Source organism: Malaclemys terrapin, chromosome 1, assembly GCF_027887155.1.
Source record: "Malaclemys terrapin pileata isolate rMalTer1 chromosome 1, rMalTer1.hap1, whole genome shotgun sequence".
Lineage (NCBI taxonomy): Eukaryota > Metazoa > Chordata > Testudines > Emydidae > Malaclemys > Malaclemys terrapin.
Window position 1 is genome coordinate 154324409 of NC_071505.1, and position 15455 is coordinate 154339863.

General features: G+C 41.7%; 1 protein-coding gene across 2 annotated transcripts in view; it reads left to right on the forward strand.

Annotated features, from left to right (window-relative positions):
* The window catches only part of NME7 (NME/NM23 family member 7), a 184442-nt gene that overhangs the window by 147883 nt on the left and 21104 nt on the right, over positions 1 to 15455 (forward strand). For both annotated transcript variants that reach the window (XM_054044388.1, XM_054044383.1), the window contains one exon: positions 10107 to 10214. In XM_054044388.1, coding sequence (XP_053900363.1) covers positions 10107 to 10214 — 108 coding nt within the window. The remainder of the gene's footprint in view (positions 1 to 10106; positions 10215 to 15455) is intronic.

The window sequence follows — 15455 nt, forward strand, 5'->3', positions numbered from 1 at the left end:
ATGGCAGCAGGACTAGCCACTCAAGTACATACCCAGTGTCCTGGGCAGGCTTGTACAGGTTGCTCTGGTGCCCGTGCAGCCATGGCTTCACTGCTATTGTAATCCAAGCTAGATAGGTCTAAACTAGCATGGGTATGTCTACATGTGCGGCAGTCACACCTCTGATTGCAATGTAGACATACCCAAAGAGGTTGGCTGGGATGCCCCATATCATAGATACTCTCTTTACGCTCAAAATGATAATGATACAAAAGCAGCACATTCTTTACCTGTGTGGAATGAAATACACACTGTGTTAAGCTCTCTGTAGCTAATATAGATCTTTCTAAAATTGTATCATTTGTATAGAATTGTATGGTTTGAGTGCTCGGCCTCAAAAAGGTTAAATATTTTTGGTAGCCTGTCTTGATCTTTAACTCTGCAGCTCCAGAGCTTACTATGCATAAATGGGTTTGTCTAGACTGGGAAGATTAGGTCATGTTTCACAATATTATGCGTTTTGTGTAGACACGGCAAATTATATTTTAAAAATGTGGTGAATAGTTGTACTCAACCCTTTGCTTCCCCCACTAGATGACGACAACCAACTAATGAATTTTTTTAACACCACTTGCTTTGTCTAATTTTGGTGCAAAGTCTTTTTTAAAAACCATGTTAGCTAACACATTTTAAAACACAATGTCTTTTTACTAGTGTAAACATGTCTTGGTAGGATTAGAAAAGCATTTTTTTTTTTTTTTTGGCCACATCTACAGTAGGGGAAAAGTAGTGTTTTTGACACATTAGCTAAATGCATGTTAACATCCTAGAGTAGACAAGGCAAGTTGTAGTTTAAAACTTGTTAGCACTAGCGCCTTCTAGGATTGACCCCTGCCAGCTAACATGTTAAAATACTGCTTTCCCTGTCTGTGCTAGGGTTTTAACATGCTTTAAAGCCACACCTTTTTTCCCAGCAAAGACATGGCTTTTGTGAGTAAGGCACAGGACTAGGAGTCAGGAGACCTGTGTTCTAGTCTGTTCCTGGCTCTACCCACAGACTCACTGTTTGATTTGGACAAATATATCAATCTCTCTATCATAGATTTCCCCATCTGTAAAATAAGACTTCCCTGCCTATCAGTGGTGTTTTTGAGGCTAAATTCATTAGTGTCTATACAGCATTATGTGAGATCCATTTATAGAATGCGCTTTAGAAGTGCACTCGGTATCTGGGTTAATTTCTATCTAAGATGTTTGTTTCTTTGCTTGGCTTCTGTTGAATTTTGGAGACATATGGGGAGGTTATGCTCTATGAGTTGAAACAGGGATACTTTTTGAATGATTAAAAACCCGAACCCTGAGAGCATTTTACCAAAATGAAGTCTCTTGTGATACCAGTCCTCCCACAGAGAAAGGGAGCAGTGTTTTTCAGAAGATAAGGGAAGTGCTGAGGTCACAGTGTCTAGAAGGGGAAAAGATATTGCAATAGCAGTGAACTACTGTCTCCCTTCTCTTCAGTTCCTCAGCTAAGGATAGATAGATGGCTGGTCACAATGACCTTGCATTTACATAGCAACTTTCATCTAAATAGATTCCAAAGCACCTCACAATCTTCTGATTCTGTAATTTGTTTACAAACAGAAATGGCTTTATCCATCACTGAAATGCTCCCTGCTCTGAGTTGGAACACTGTAGATGTGCAGTGTTGTTGTGGTGTTTAGGTCAGGAAGTGAAGAGGAATATCTAGCTGAAACTGCAAGGAGAATGTAAGAAAGCAGAATGTAATTAACCAAGCTGGAACTCTGTTAGGACACTAGGGCTATCTGCCTTATCTTTCCATAAGTGCTACAGGAGATCTGTAGTAAGGGTCAGCAATGTCTGTGGGTAAGAGTCAATTATGATTGCCCCCAAAAAGTTTCATACAGGAAGCCCTCAGTGGTTTATCTCTGTCAGTCACTTACTACTAATAATTTGCTCTTATAGGGCTCTGTGCTGGGATGTATTGAGCATTTTCCAACACCCTTGAAATCAGTAGGAGTAGAGGGTGGCATGATCAGGTGCATATAGCACCTTTCACGTTTGTCATTTGTGTTATTCAGAATCTGTTGGGGGGTGGGGTTGGGTTCCAGAACAGTGCCCTGGTTACTGTAAGATGCTGAGTTGTAGTTAACACTCAGAATGTCTGTTGCCAGTGAGGAATACTGTTTGCTTAGTGTTGTCGACTGTTATTATTTATTATGTGTAGCTTCTAAGCACCCCAACCATGGACCAGGATCCCATTGTGCTAGGTGCTGTACAAACACAAAACAAAAAAACAGCCCCAGCCCCAAAGAGCTTGCAATCAAAGTATAAGCGAGAGACAACAGATGGATACAGACAGACAAGAGTACAAGTAAACAATGAGACAATACTGTCAGCATGATAGGCAGTCGTCTCTGCAACCAGCAGCCTAGCCATTGTCAAGTTTTTTTTGCAAGCATCACAGAAAAGAAGAGCTGTACAGAGGGATTTGAAGGAGGACAATGAGGTAGCTTTGCAGGGGTTTCTGCGGAGCACCTCGCAAGTGTAAGGGGCAGTATGGGAAAAAGCACAAAGGTGCTTGTTTGAAAATGGAACGAGTGGGTGACAGAGCAGTTGATAGCCATGCAGAAGAGGAGTTACAGATCACAGCCTTCTTCATATACCCTTTATTAGTGTGGATTTGAAGTACCCCAAAGAGGCAGGTCTGTGAGGAACTGTCACTCGTACTGTAGACTGCACTAGGGGGAAGCTCACCCACTCTGTATAGGACTCCCAGCTGCAGTGGAACCACAAGAACTGGCTAGGATATGGAATGTGATTTAAAACCAATCTACACAGGTTCCATGGAAACTGAAGCTGGCTTCCTAGACAACTGCATGTGACCTGACTATATGCTTGCATCATTTAAAGGCATGATGGGATTGTTCCCAGTGAAAGAATTGGGACAGAGTACATATGGGCTGAGTTTCCCTAGTGGGGCTTGCATACCACATCACATATTGTGCCATTGTAATAACACAAGAAATGCATACTACTGCTGTCTGAGAATCTCTCCAGTCTTTTCTGCTTAGGTTACATTGTCAGTGGCTTAGAAGGGCCAAAATACGTTCCAAGCTGAGCCAGCTACCCTTCTGTATCAGAAAGAAGCAGGTGATCTCTGTTTTTCCATCCTTCACCTCTGCTGTAGCTGACAGCAGCAAGCACAAGCAGCTGCAATACCCGGTTTCACTCTGTAGCATCAGTCTCATTATCTCTGAAACCATCAATTAAACAAAGACATTTAAAAAACTGGATATGAAATGAGTGACTCAATAAACACGCTGTCGATGAATAATTTAGGGTGTTTCTCACTGCTCAGCTCAGCATATGCTCGCATTCTCCTTTCTACTGCAAGGCAACCTGAGCAGAATTTTTAGCAGTTTCATTTACTTACCATCTGAGAAAATGCACGGTAACCAAACACTGGATTGTTTTTTAAAAACTGAAATGGTTGAGTGCAGAGAACAGCATTGTGATAGGGAGCCAGGGAGGGAAAGCCCACACGAAACCCCTCTGTGCAGACTCTGGATGGAATGGTTTTGGGAGACGCCCAAATGGAATTGAGGGGCTCTCTTTGCCGGGGAGGGGACTGGGCAGACACCTGATCTGAAATCTGCTCAGGAATTAAAGCAACATTAACCCAGAGAGCAAGGACGGTTGAGGAACTAGGCAGGGATTTAGGAGATCTAGGCTCATTTTCCAGTTTTGTCGCACATCCCTGTGTAACCTTGGGCAAGTTACTTAATCTCCCTGTGTTCTCGCTCTGAAAATGGAGATGATGCTCTTTTCTCCCACTCTTTGTCTTTACAGGTGGATAAATAAACACAAAGGTGAAATCCTGGTTCCATTGAAGTAAATGGCAAAACTACCACTGACTTCACTGGGGCCAGATTTCACCGATAGAGTTTAAGTGACTTGCTTAAAGTCATCTTTGTATGAAATGTTGTAGCCATGTTGATCCTAGGATATTAGAGAGACAAGGTGGGTGAGATAATATCTTTTATTGGACCAACTTTGTTGGTCAGAGAGACAAGCTTTTGAGCTGACACAGAGCTCTTTGTCAGATCCAAGGACCCAGACCTGAAGAAGAGCTCTTTGTAAGCTCAAAAGCTTCTTTCTCTCACCAACAGAAGATATTACCTCACCCATCTTGTCTTGCTTACAGTCATACATTGAGTCAAAACAGATCTGGGAATGGAACTCAAATAAAGCCACTAATCTATTTTTTGAAGACTGCGAGTACACAAAGCTTGGCTACCTCTTATTTTTCTTACACCCTCATATTAATTGCTCTTTGCTGCACACTCCCCTTCCACCTGTCAGTGTGTAATTTACACACGTTTTGCAGACCTACTGAATTGCAAATCATTGAGTTATTTTACCATTTACATCCATTTTCTGACCAATTTACACCTCATACGTAACTTTTCATTTACATCACCACTGAATCTAGCCCAGAAACTGGCATAAGAATTACATCTGTTTACTCCAGATCTGAATTTGGCCATTGTTTATGGCAGATGCATTCCTAAATAATACAATGGACTAACTTTCTGTGAGAAGTCATTTAGGCACCAGCATTGTGCTCAAGTGTAGATCAGAAAAGTCCAGGACAAGTAGAAATGCTGTATGGGCTAGTAAGTGTGTCAAGTTTCCTGCCCACAGAATAGGAAGTCTGTGGGCGGATTGAGTGATATCAAGCCTGCAGCACCATTAGGCTGCCAGTCAGAGGGAAGGTTGGCTAGAAGAAATCAGTGGGAGTGAAGCAAAGAGAATTGAACTGCCTGAGGGGAGAGGAAAGAGAAGAGGCTGAGCTGAAGAGAATAGGCTGTGTAGCAATTTTTCAGAGACTTGCAAGCTTAGGCAGCAGCTGCTGAGGTTACAATACAGAGCATGATTTGATTTTAAGTGGGCGAATATAGCTCGCAAAAGGGACGTGGCTTCAATCCGAGTTCAAACGCTGTCTTTTTTTTTTTACTAGCAAGGCAAGCAGTAGTTGAATTTGTCAACCAAGTCAGAGCAGACTTTGTAGTAAAATAAACTACAGTTTGATTACTTGCTGCTACTGCTGCCAAACACGATCTGATACATTTTTTACAGCCTTGCAATTGCATACTTGGCTGCTGCTCCCTGGGCCAAGCAATTTCATTTGCAAATCAATCCTTGACTCTCACACTGCTTTAAACACACAACTATATGTGCACAGAGTTGGTTGATTAAAAAAAAATGAAAAATGTCTGGAACATGTCAAACCACCCTGGCTGGGTGTTTTGGGGCTTAACAAAAATTAGCCTGACTCAGTGGAGAGCAATACTGAGGGCCTTAAGCCAAGTAAATTTAATACGCAGGGGACAAGAGGTTATGCTAAAGAATATAAGGAACTTAGATATAAACTCTCATTCCAGAATTTCTGATAATCTACATATCAGTTGGCTACATGTCAAAACAATTAAAAGTTTTTAGTGCAATTTTCAGAAAGCACAGGAAGTTTTCTGGTAAGACTTGGAAGTGGGTATTGGACCTTTAGTATTGATTCCCTACATGTATTTGACCTTTCTGCTGCTCATTTGGAGTGCATGTAAACAGAAAATGCGTCACTTTGTCAACAAGAAGCTCCTATTACTAATTACTTCATAAAATAGAGGAAGAGAACCAAGTGTTTAACATGGAGCCTGTTTTCAGTTTTTCGGATTTTTGAAATACTCTTCAACTGGTAGGCCAAAGCTGAAGCATCTTGGAGCAACTACGCTAACACCCAAACAAATGAAAGACTTTATAAAGACAACAAATTCGTCTCCTTGGGAAGTATCTCAAAAATACAAACAGAAACCTTATCACTTATAGTTGCTGATGGCTAAATTGACGTCAGATCTGTGCAGATTGGGAAACCTCAGGCTCTGCTTACGTAGACTTAGATGATATAACCCCGTGGAATAAAAAACAGTTTAGGCATTATAGTGATCACAATAGAAGAGCATATCTCAAAACTGGTTGACCTGAATTTAGAAGAAGCACAGGTGGATATGGGCTGCTCAAATGGCATGCAGGCCAAATTCAGACAAACTACTCCTCATGATGTTGTGCACTGCATCAGTCGTAACCATTAACTTGGTATTCTGCAACTTGGAAAGGATTATCTTTATCTTAAAATGTGACCTTATTTTCAAAGACATTTCAAGTTGATCTACTTAAGTCCCAGAAGATGACAGGAACTTCAAGCTCTTTCATAGATTATGAGGCCAAAAGAGACCACTGTGGTCATCTAGTCTGACCTGAAGTATAATGCATGAATTAATTCTATCCCTTGCTGAGACTTTTGAGGCAACAAGGAGTGGTGTCTAGAGCAATGAAGACTATGGTCAAAAATTATCATTTGGAAACTAAGTCAGGATGTTGCCACTTGAGGTAGGGCCATTCTTAAAGAGATCAAGACAGGCATATTTGTGGGCATGGTGTTTTTCATGATGGACTGAGCAATGTAATTTACACCGATATAAGCGCCGGTGTGGACAGCGCTATGTTGGTGGGAGAGCTTCTCCCACCAACATAGTTACCGCCCCTTGCAGGAACTGGAGTAACGAAGCTGACGGGAGAACTCTCTAGCGTTGGCTTAGAAGGTCTGCACCAGCAGCGCTACAGCTGTATCGGTGCAGCCCTGCCGCTGTAAGCTCTGTAGTGTAGCTGTAGCTTGCGTTCTACAGGCAATGCCCCGTCTGAAATGACCACTTAGGAAGTATCCTCAAGATTTCCAATACTTTTTTTTAATGTTTAACTGAAGATCAACTGTTTTTGTGTTGGTTCTTTATACTGTGCCTAGTATATTGGGTCCCTGATCCCAGAGGTGGGTTTTTCAGTGTTACTGCAATAGAATAAAGAACTAATAATTAAAAGAGAACCGATTTTTTGTTGGTCCCTTGTTTGGCTACTTAGTGCAAATTCTCTGGTCACATATATTAACTGAAGGCAATAGGAATCTATTTAGATTGCTCAAGAAGTATTATTATTATTTTATTTATTTTACACTAAACATACAAGGTGACACAACACTTGACTCAGTGAACTATGATCTAATGCAGGCACAGGAAAATTAGACTTCGTACAATAGGTGCCATGAGTTTGTGAGAGAGATGAAATGAGAGATGTGTTGCAAGCAACCACTGTGGAAAGCTTCCTGGAGGAAGTTTGGAGAAGGATTGGGAGGTCTCAGGGTGCTAAAGAAAAAACAGACTTCCAAGCATAAGAGGCAGTATGGGAGAAGGACGGATGCTGGGCACTTAGAAAGGAGACTTGGGAAGTGGAGTAGGAAGAAAAGAGAGCTGAGATGTAGGCTACAGCAAGACTCTGTAGGGATGTAAAAGTGAGGACAAGGAGATTGAATTTTATGAGAAAAGTGAGGGGAAAGTGCTGAAGGAATTCAGAGAAAGAAGGGACGTGTTGGAAAAGTGGGAGAGGAAAATGATTTTAGAAGCAGCATTTTAGATAAGCTGGAGGGGAAAAGGTGTGAACATGAAACTTTGACTTTCAAGTCTGCCTCTGAGCTAATTCTTGCTGAAGTGGTAGCTAACATTTTATGGCTACAGAAATATTTGTAATGTCTTTTTAAACTTTACTTGAAAAGACAGAAAGCCTGGGGCTCTCTTCAAGCTTCTAGCAGCCAAATTGTTATCGCTCTCTGCCAACTGGGAGCAGCAGTCATTTCAAGCCAGGCTTCATTTAAGTCCAAAGCAGATGCAGTACACTCACATGTGATTTTTGTTCCCTCATCAATCTCAGGTTATTGGCGATCCCAATACATGATCTGGTATAGGAGGTTTTTATTTCTTAAGAGAATCTCTTGGAATTTACTCATAGGTGTAGTTTGAATTCTGTATTTGGGGGGGCAGCTCCAGTCAGGCTAATGGGGCCGCGTGGGGGGAGAGGGGCAAATTCTGCACCTGCCCATGGCTTGCAGTTTGCGGGGGGGGAGGGCAATGTCCCCTCCCACCTCCCAACTACTCCCATGATTTTACTAGGAAGCAAAACCTTGTAAATGCCATTGAGATTAAGACTGTCTTCATCATGTGTTCTCCTGTGTCCACAACTAAAGAGTAAAGCAGTAACTACAAAGTAAACAATAACCTAACACTGGCATACACACAGTAACAATGGGGAAATGAAGCTTCTCATCAGAAAGTGGTTTGGGCCAGATTCAATCCAGCCATAATATGGCTTAATTGCTTTTCAGATGGGTACATGTTAACTAAATTACCATTCATATTACAGAAGTATGTGCAGGCCTCAGTCAGGTTGGGGTTTGTTGTGCTGAATGCCATCCCTGCCTCAATCTTAGTTTAAGACAAGACATAACAGGTGGATGAAACTGGAGTGTGAAAAGCCAGGGTAAGAGTAGCATGAGCCTGTTTTTTCAGAGACTAGCTATGTGCACAGTTGATTGGTATGTGTATATTTTGTTGTTAAGACAAATCAGCTGTTCAGTAGCAATAGTCTCAGCTCATCACCTACCTGACCCCTCTCAGCTGGTGGTGGTCTGTAGTCATTAAGGTGGAGGACAGGGCAATGGCATTATGGTGGCTTTTTCCGGGAAGATATTCCATGCCTAAGGGATGGAATGGAAGGAAGCTCAAAGGTGTTCGTGGGAGAGGCAGACAAGTGGGTGGTCAATCCTGCATTGTTGGCAGAGCAAAGGGGACAAATGACAACACAATAAGATAATAGAGCAGGTAGGTATAGCTGGGCTACATTGTGAGAGGCCTTGAAGGTAAGGGCAAGAAACTTTTATTTGGCATGGTTGAGACAGGACTCGTATGAGGTTGGAGGGATTGACATGGTCACAACAATGGGACAGATAGGTGATCTCAGCAGCAACGCTTTGAATGGACTAGAGTGGGGCAAGGTTGCAGGAGTCATGATGTGAGATAAGCGCCTGAATGAGCAGTTTGGGGGTGTGGACAGAGAGGAAAGGTGGATCTTTGAAATGTTACGAAGGAAGAAAGGGCAAGATTTAGATATAGCCTAAATATGTTGATGCCTGGGGTTATGGGGCTGAATGATTAGGAGGAAGATAGATGGTGGTGTCCACAGTGACAGAGAAAAGAGGAAGGGGCTTGAGGGTGGATCAGGAGCTCAGTTTTGACAATGTCAAATTTAAAGTGAAAATCTGCTTCCTTCAGGTTGGAGGATAGCTAGTGTAGCACTCTGCATGTGCGACGTGTGTGTGATCGTGTTTCATCTCTAGTGACTCGTCCATGTAGTGGATAAGAGCCTGCTACATATGCACAGCTAATTCCATTAGTTCAAGTGTTAGGTGCTTATGCATATATTGTGGAAGGTCCTGAGTTCTACCCCTGCTGACAATCCCTGGTGGTTTCATAGTGATAGACTCAAAGAGCTCAGTCTATTTAGCTTAACAAACAGAAGGTTAAGGGGTGATTTGATTATAATCTAGAAATTTGTCTAGCTTCAACTTCCAACCACGGGGTCATGTTATACCTTTCTCTGCTAGACTGAAGAGTACATTATTAAATATCTGTTCCCTAGGTAGGGATATTTAATAATGTACTCTTCAGTCTAGCAGAGAAAGTTATAATATGACCCCGTGGTTGGAAGTTGAAACTAGACAAATTCAGATTGGGAATAGGGAATATTTTTTTAACCGTGAGAGTAATTCACCACTGGGTCATGGTGGGTTCTCAGTCACAATTTTTGAATCAAGATTGGATGGTTTTTCTAAAAGAAATGATTTAGGAATTATTTTTGGAATGTTCTGTAACTTGTGTTATACAGGAGGTCAGATTAGATGGTCCTTTCTGGTCTTGGAATCTATGAATTACAGTAGATTCATGTCAGACTATTTTCACCCTTCGGTTCCCATCCTGGTCATGGCTTTTCAGCCACACAATGCATACATGAAGTCCAAGTTGGAACTTACCTCTTAATTTTCATTTTTGGTATACTATACATATATTAATCAACATACAATTAATTCTTTACTTGATATTTGTTTGTACGGTCTACGATGTAACACAGCTGTAAGGTTCACACAGTGTTAATATTTATATATTCAATAGGAAATAGCCCGTCACCTCCGACCTGGAACCCTGCGTGCCATCTTTGGTAAAAACAAGATTCAGAATGCTGTCCACTGTACAGATCTACCAGAGGATGGACTTTTGGAGGTAAGGTTCAGCAAATCCACACACCCTTTTTATAGCCGGGTTTTTTTAAATTAGAAAATAAACCTAGCAATTTCTGGAGCCAGGGCCGGCTCTAGGCACTAGCATTCCAAGCATGTGCTTAGGGCGGCTCTTTTCAAGGGGCGGCATTCTGGGTTTTTTTTGTTTTTTGTTTGTTTTTGCTTCAGTGGCGGAACTCCGGCTTTGTTGTTGTTGTTTGTTGCTTGGAGCTGCAAAAAACCTGGAGCCGGCCCTATCTGGAGCTATTTAAAATGTGTTGTGTTTGGAGTAACAGTACTGAAATCTAGTGATAAGTTAAAAATAAAACAGCTGGTGACTTTATTAAGAGAAATTAATTCAACTACACGAGCAAGCCGGAGGCAGAATTCTAGTTCATGATGTTGCTTGAGAACTCCACCCATACAACTTTCTCAGGGTGTTGCTGAACAAAGTAGTGAACCTATGTCAGAAGCATTATATCATCAGAATCCTCTCACTGGCTGGACCTATCCTGAAGGCATGTTTAGCAATGTGACAAGTGCATAAGGTTGCAAAAACTCCTCTTGGTGATCAGCTTTGTTTTAGACATCCATGGGTAATTATGTGTATCAATAGGTCTATTCTGTGCTTTATGTTAATTCCGTAATTCGTGTCTGGTTTTGGCTTTTAACATTTTCATTAAAATTCAATAAAAATTAAGACGCTAGAATTAAAGAAAGCTCACTTCAGACAAAATACAACTGACAGCGTATGAAACCAAAGCAAACACTATGAAACAGCAAACTATACAACCATGCATAGCAGGAGAATTAAAGCTTTTTCTGTTTATGTACATGTGAATTTTGTGCTGGATTTATTTATTTGGTGAATTTTGTTTTATACAGCAAGTAGCAAAGTACTTACCCAGTAGGGCTTACACTTGGCCAGCTGACACAATTTTAAACACAATTTGTTCTTGTCCGCACAGATTACAAAGTCATGCTTTAACATGATATCATGTTGGTTAACATGACTCAAGGTCATATTCTAACATGACCTCATTTTTTTAGTGAAGGCTAGTTCCAGGGGTGAGAAGACAGTTTAGTCTCCATGATTCATTTAATCAATCGTCATGGTGTTTTTGTGATTTCAACACCTATCCGCTGGGAGTTGATTAAGGCATTGTTCTAGCCAGGTCTATACCACAGAGTTTTGTCAGCATAGCTCTGTTGGTCGGGGGAGGTGAAAAAACCACACACCCCAGCCAGCATAGCTATGCTGGCAAAACCCCCAGTGTAGGCACAGCCATACCGGAAGAATGCTTCTCTCAGCATAGCGAGTGTCATTCAGGGAGGTGGTGGTGTTATGCTAATGGAAAAATGCCTTCTGTTGGCATAAAAGCTGCATCTACATGAGGAGGTTTTGCTGGTATAGCTGTACTGGCAAAGCATGTGTAGTGTAGGCAAGGCCTAGAAAGTTGTTCTCCTTTAACTCATCCAGTATAGTTAAAGTGGTGTGTACATGTACACATACCAGTTATGCTGGCATAAAAGTGCTTTTACTCTTCCTATGTATATACTATAGCTTTTTCTTGGTATATCTGTAAAAAAATAAATAAAATATAAAAAAATATCAAGCCTGTAACTGACTGTTATACTGGTATAACTTTCAAGTGTATACCAGCCCTAAGACAGCAAACTAATTTGTCATAAAGCACCAGTCAGTCATCAAATGGTAGCTATTGATCACTGCTTATGTGGGCTGGATTGGAACCAGTAACTAGAAATGAAAGTCTCCATGACAATACTAATGCTCTGGACCACCCAGCCATACATCAGTGAAAATTTTAACAAGCAGAGAGTGAGTAGGGTATCATTCTCCACCCTCCCTCCCCCAAGATTGGGGAGAGGCCAAAGCTTTAAATGCTCAGCAGAGAAAGGGTTTAACCCCTAAAGATAAACCACCCAGTGTTGACAGGCATTTCAGTATATCTAGCAGACTTCCATGTATATTGTTAAACAATATGGCCCAGATTCACCAATGCACCCTGGCTGCTTTTCATGAAAGAAGTGGCACAAAGAAGCTGGAGTGTATACTAGTGAATCTGGCCCTGCTTCTCCCCAATGAATTTTAAGGCTGAAGTTCTATCTCAATGTTCTAATTGCATGAACTCAAACACCACTGTCATGGTGCATGATGTCCTCTGAATCCGCAGTGCATTTACAGACTTATGCATATTATTTCATAGCGTGTGCTTTGCAGTCCATAAACATTCCTCTTTTTCTAAATTACTTTTTTATCATTGGTGCATTTGGCCCCACAACATGGCTTTGCAGCTGTCAATTGTTTCTCCTATGACAATTTGAGTTAAAGCAACAATAACGAAGACCATCAATCAATGTGCATTTTTAATGTAATGAAACAGTGAATACGGCATTCTGATTCCTTGGCAAACGGACATTGTTTTATAAATTACTAGAGCTTTTTGGTTCCTAGAATGCATACATTTCTAACTCTTCTTTTTAATCTCCGTTTTGTAATTAACTGAAAACCCAGCTAAGCAGAAATAAAAAAGAACCTCTGAAGGGTTTTATGGTCCTGGTACATACAACCACTTCGCTTGTCATACCTGATGAAATAGTAGTGATGTAATACGCATTCGCTTGATCCTAGGGAAGGACTGCACTGAAAAGCTTATTGAGGATGAGACGGAGAGGGCTAGTACAAACTTCCTCATAGCAAATCCCCAAAGTCTCTGTCTTTGAATAGCCCAGACTAGACCTTTATTGCTGGAATAATAATATTAATGTACCACCTTTCATCTCAAAATGCTTTAAATCTCTCTATATACTGTACAGCTGCATTGAAGTGCAGCCACTGCTGGAGTGGAGTGTAGCAACCAAATGACACACAACACAAGCAGGGGGAAATTTTGGTCAAGACTCTGAGGCAAACCACTGATCTTATGAAAAGTGCAATGGTGATGGGTTTTTTGTGTGTGGATAATTTAGCATTTTAATAATACATAATAACAAATATTTTGGGCCTCAGACTAGGTGAACTTCAGAGAGAGTGAATTCACTCTCCAGTAGGAAGACAGATTTGTGGGTCCCACTCATGGTTCCCCGTCACTATATAGTGGAGCTGGCAGGCTCTAGTCAGTTTCATACATTTCGATGGGAAATTTGCTTACGCTGCCACTATTATGATGCTGCAGATGTTGCTACCATGAAACTGTGGTGTGCTGTTGCTGGCTACTTGATTAGTTGAGAGAGAGACTGGACTAAATTCATCACTGGTATAACTCCATTGACTTTTATGGAGTTATGCCAGAGATAAATTTGGCCTATTGTGTTCTCATGCCAATCTGAGAACAATCCCTTGTAATGCCCAAATGGAGAAGAAACTTGACCCTAGCAGTCACTTTTCTACCTGAATAAAAGCCAGACCTTTTGGTGTAGAATTATTTCTGCACTGCATCATCTCTCTGGGATACTTGTTTAGAAAATGAGCTCCCCAAATGCATGCCCTTCAACTATGGCCACCAACAGGGTCCTGGCTTCTATAACCTGACAGTATGCAAATCCCTGCACTCCATCCAGCTGAGAGAGGTGTGCTGGAGTGATCTGGGTACAGACACAGGAACTCCAGAGTTTCACCTCCAGCTCTGACCTGTGTGTGTGTGTGTGTGTGTCTCTCTCTCTCTCTCTCTCCCCTCCCCCCCCTTGGCTGAGTCGCTTCCAGAAATTTTGTATCAAAATGTGAAAATCTTGTAGCAAAGTTTTCTGCTACATTTTTGGCAAAAAGTGAAATGTTAAGTGCAACCAAGACTTTGCAAAACAAACCACAAAATTAATGTTAAAAATAATGGTGGGAAAACTTATGAGCTTTTATTTTATTTTTTTGCTCTGCGCTGTATAACTGCATTGTGTCCTGTGCTGAATAGGTCATGGACTCCTTTCACCTCCTGGGTCCTTCCAGATTTTGCTGTTGGAACGTAGGCTGCAAGCCCAGAGGCAGGTTGTCTGCCTGGAATGTGTTACCTGTAGCCCTTGGTCTGTCCGAGGGGTGGTCTGGAGCCAGCTATTGCTGTCCCAAAAGAAGGCAGGGCCAAACTGAGAGCATATGTGCTCATTCATCTCATAGCCCAGGCAGTCTCTAACCTAGGGCTCCTTGGCAATTGTATTTGTTACATCTCGCTTGCCCTTCCCTGACGAATCCCACTTCTAGTATAAATATCCTGTGTGCACAAGGGACTCGGAGAGTGGCCTTCTGCTCTGGGGAGAGTAAGTTTGTCCCAGTATGTTTGTAAAAGGAAAACTTTAATCCTATGTGTTATTGACCAAAGCAGGAGGAAGAGGATTACTCATTGGTTGTATTACCCTCCTACCTAGAGGTCCCAATCAAGATTAGGGCCCCATTGTGCTAGGCATTGTACAGGTACATAGTGAGAGACAATCCATGCCCCAAAAACCTTACATTCTAAATAGACCAGATGGTCAGAGGGAGTATTGTTGTTCCCATTTTGCAGATGGGAAACTGACAATGGCAATCCCCAAATCCTGATACAGACTTGTGACATTTGCCCTTGTTATAGCCAAACTGAGACAGAGAAGGGGCATGTGGTTACCCTGTCCCCTTGTCCTTAGGCGGATGTGTTCAGTATTTGCTGAGTGGAAGAAGGAAGAGACTGCTTTAGGCTGTGAGAGAGAGGAAGAACTTTTCCGCCTTGTGACAGACTCTTTAATTGATATTTGAGTGCTCTTTAGTAGCAGGCTACCCCTGATTTCCATAGGATTCAAGTAGGTATTCCTGTTTCTACGTGTTGGTTATTTTAAGATCTCTCTCTCTCCGGCCTCTGCAAAATTACTAATAACCTCTGGTTAAAGATCGACCTGAACTGGATTTGGAGAGTGTTATTTGGGGCAGCTGCTGTTCAGCTTGCCCAGAGATAGAACAAAGTACTTCAACCTCTTAAAAGAGAGCGACAGTAGTAGGTAACTGAGGGCTGCCAGATCTCAGGTCATTGAAGTTGATAGCAAATCTCTCACTGACCTGGATGGTGCAGGATCCTGACTTAGTCCAAGGCCGCTGGGGTGGAGCAGACTATGGCCTTCCTCCCACAAATAGCACCCCATAGTTACTGGTGTGGACCATTGTAGACACAAGAAAAGCTGAGAGACCAACTAGATCCCAGGTGTTGCAACAAACATCATTATAAAATAACTTTTAGTCAAGTTTAATTCCACACACCAACTTTTCATT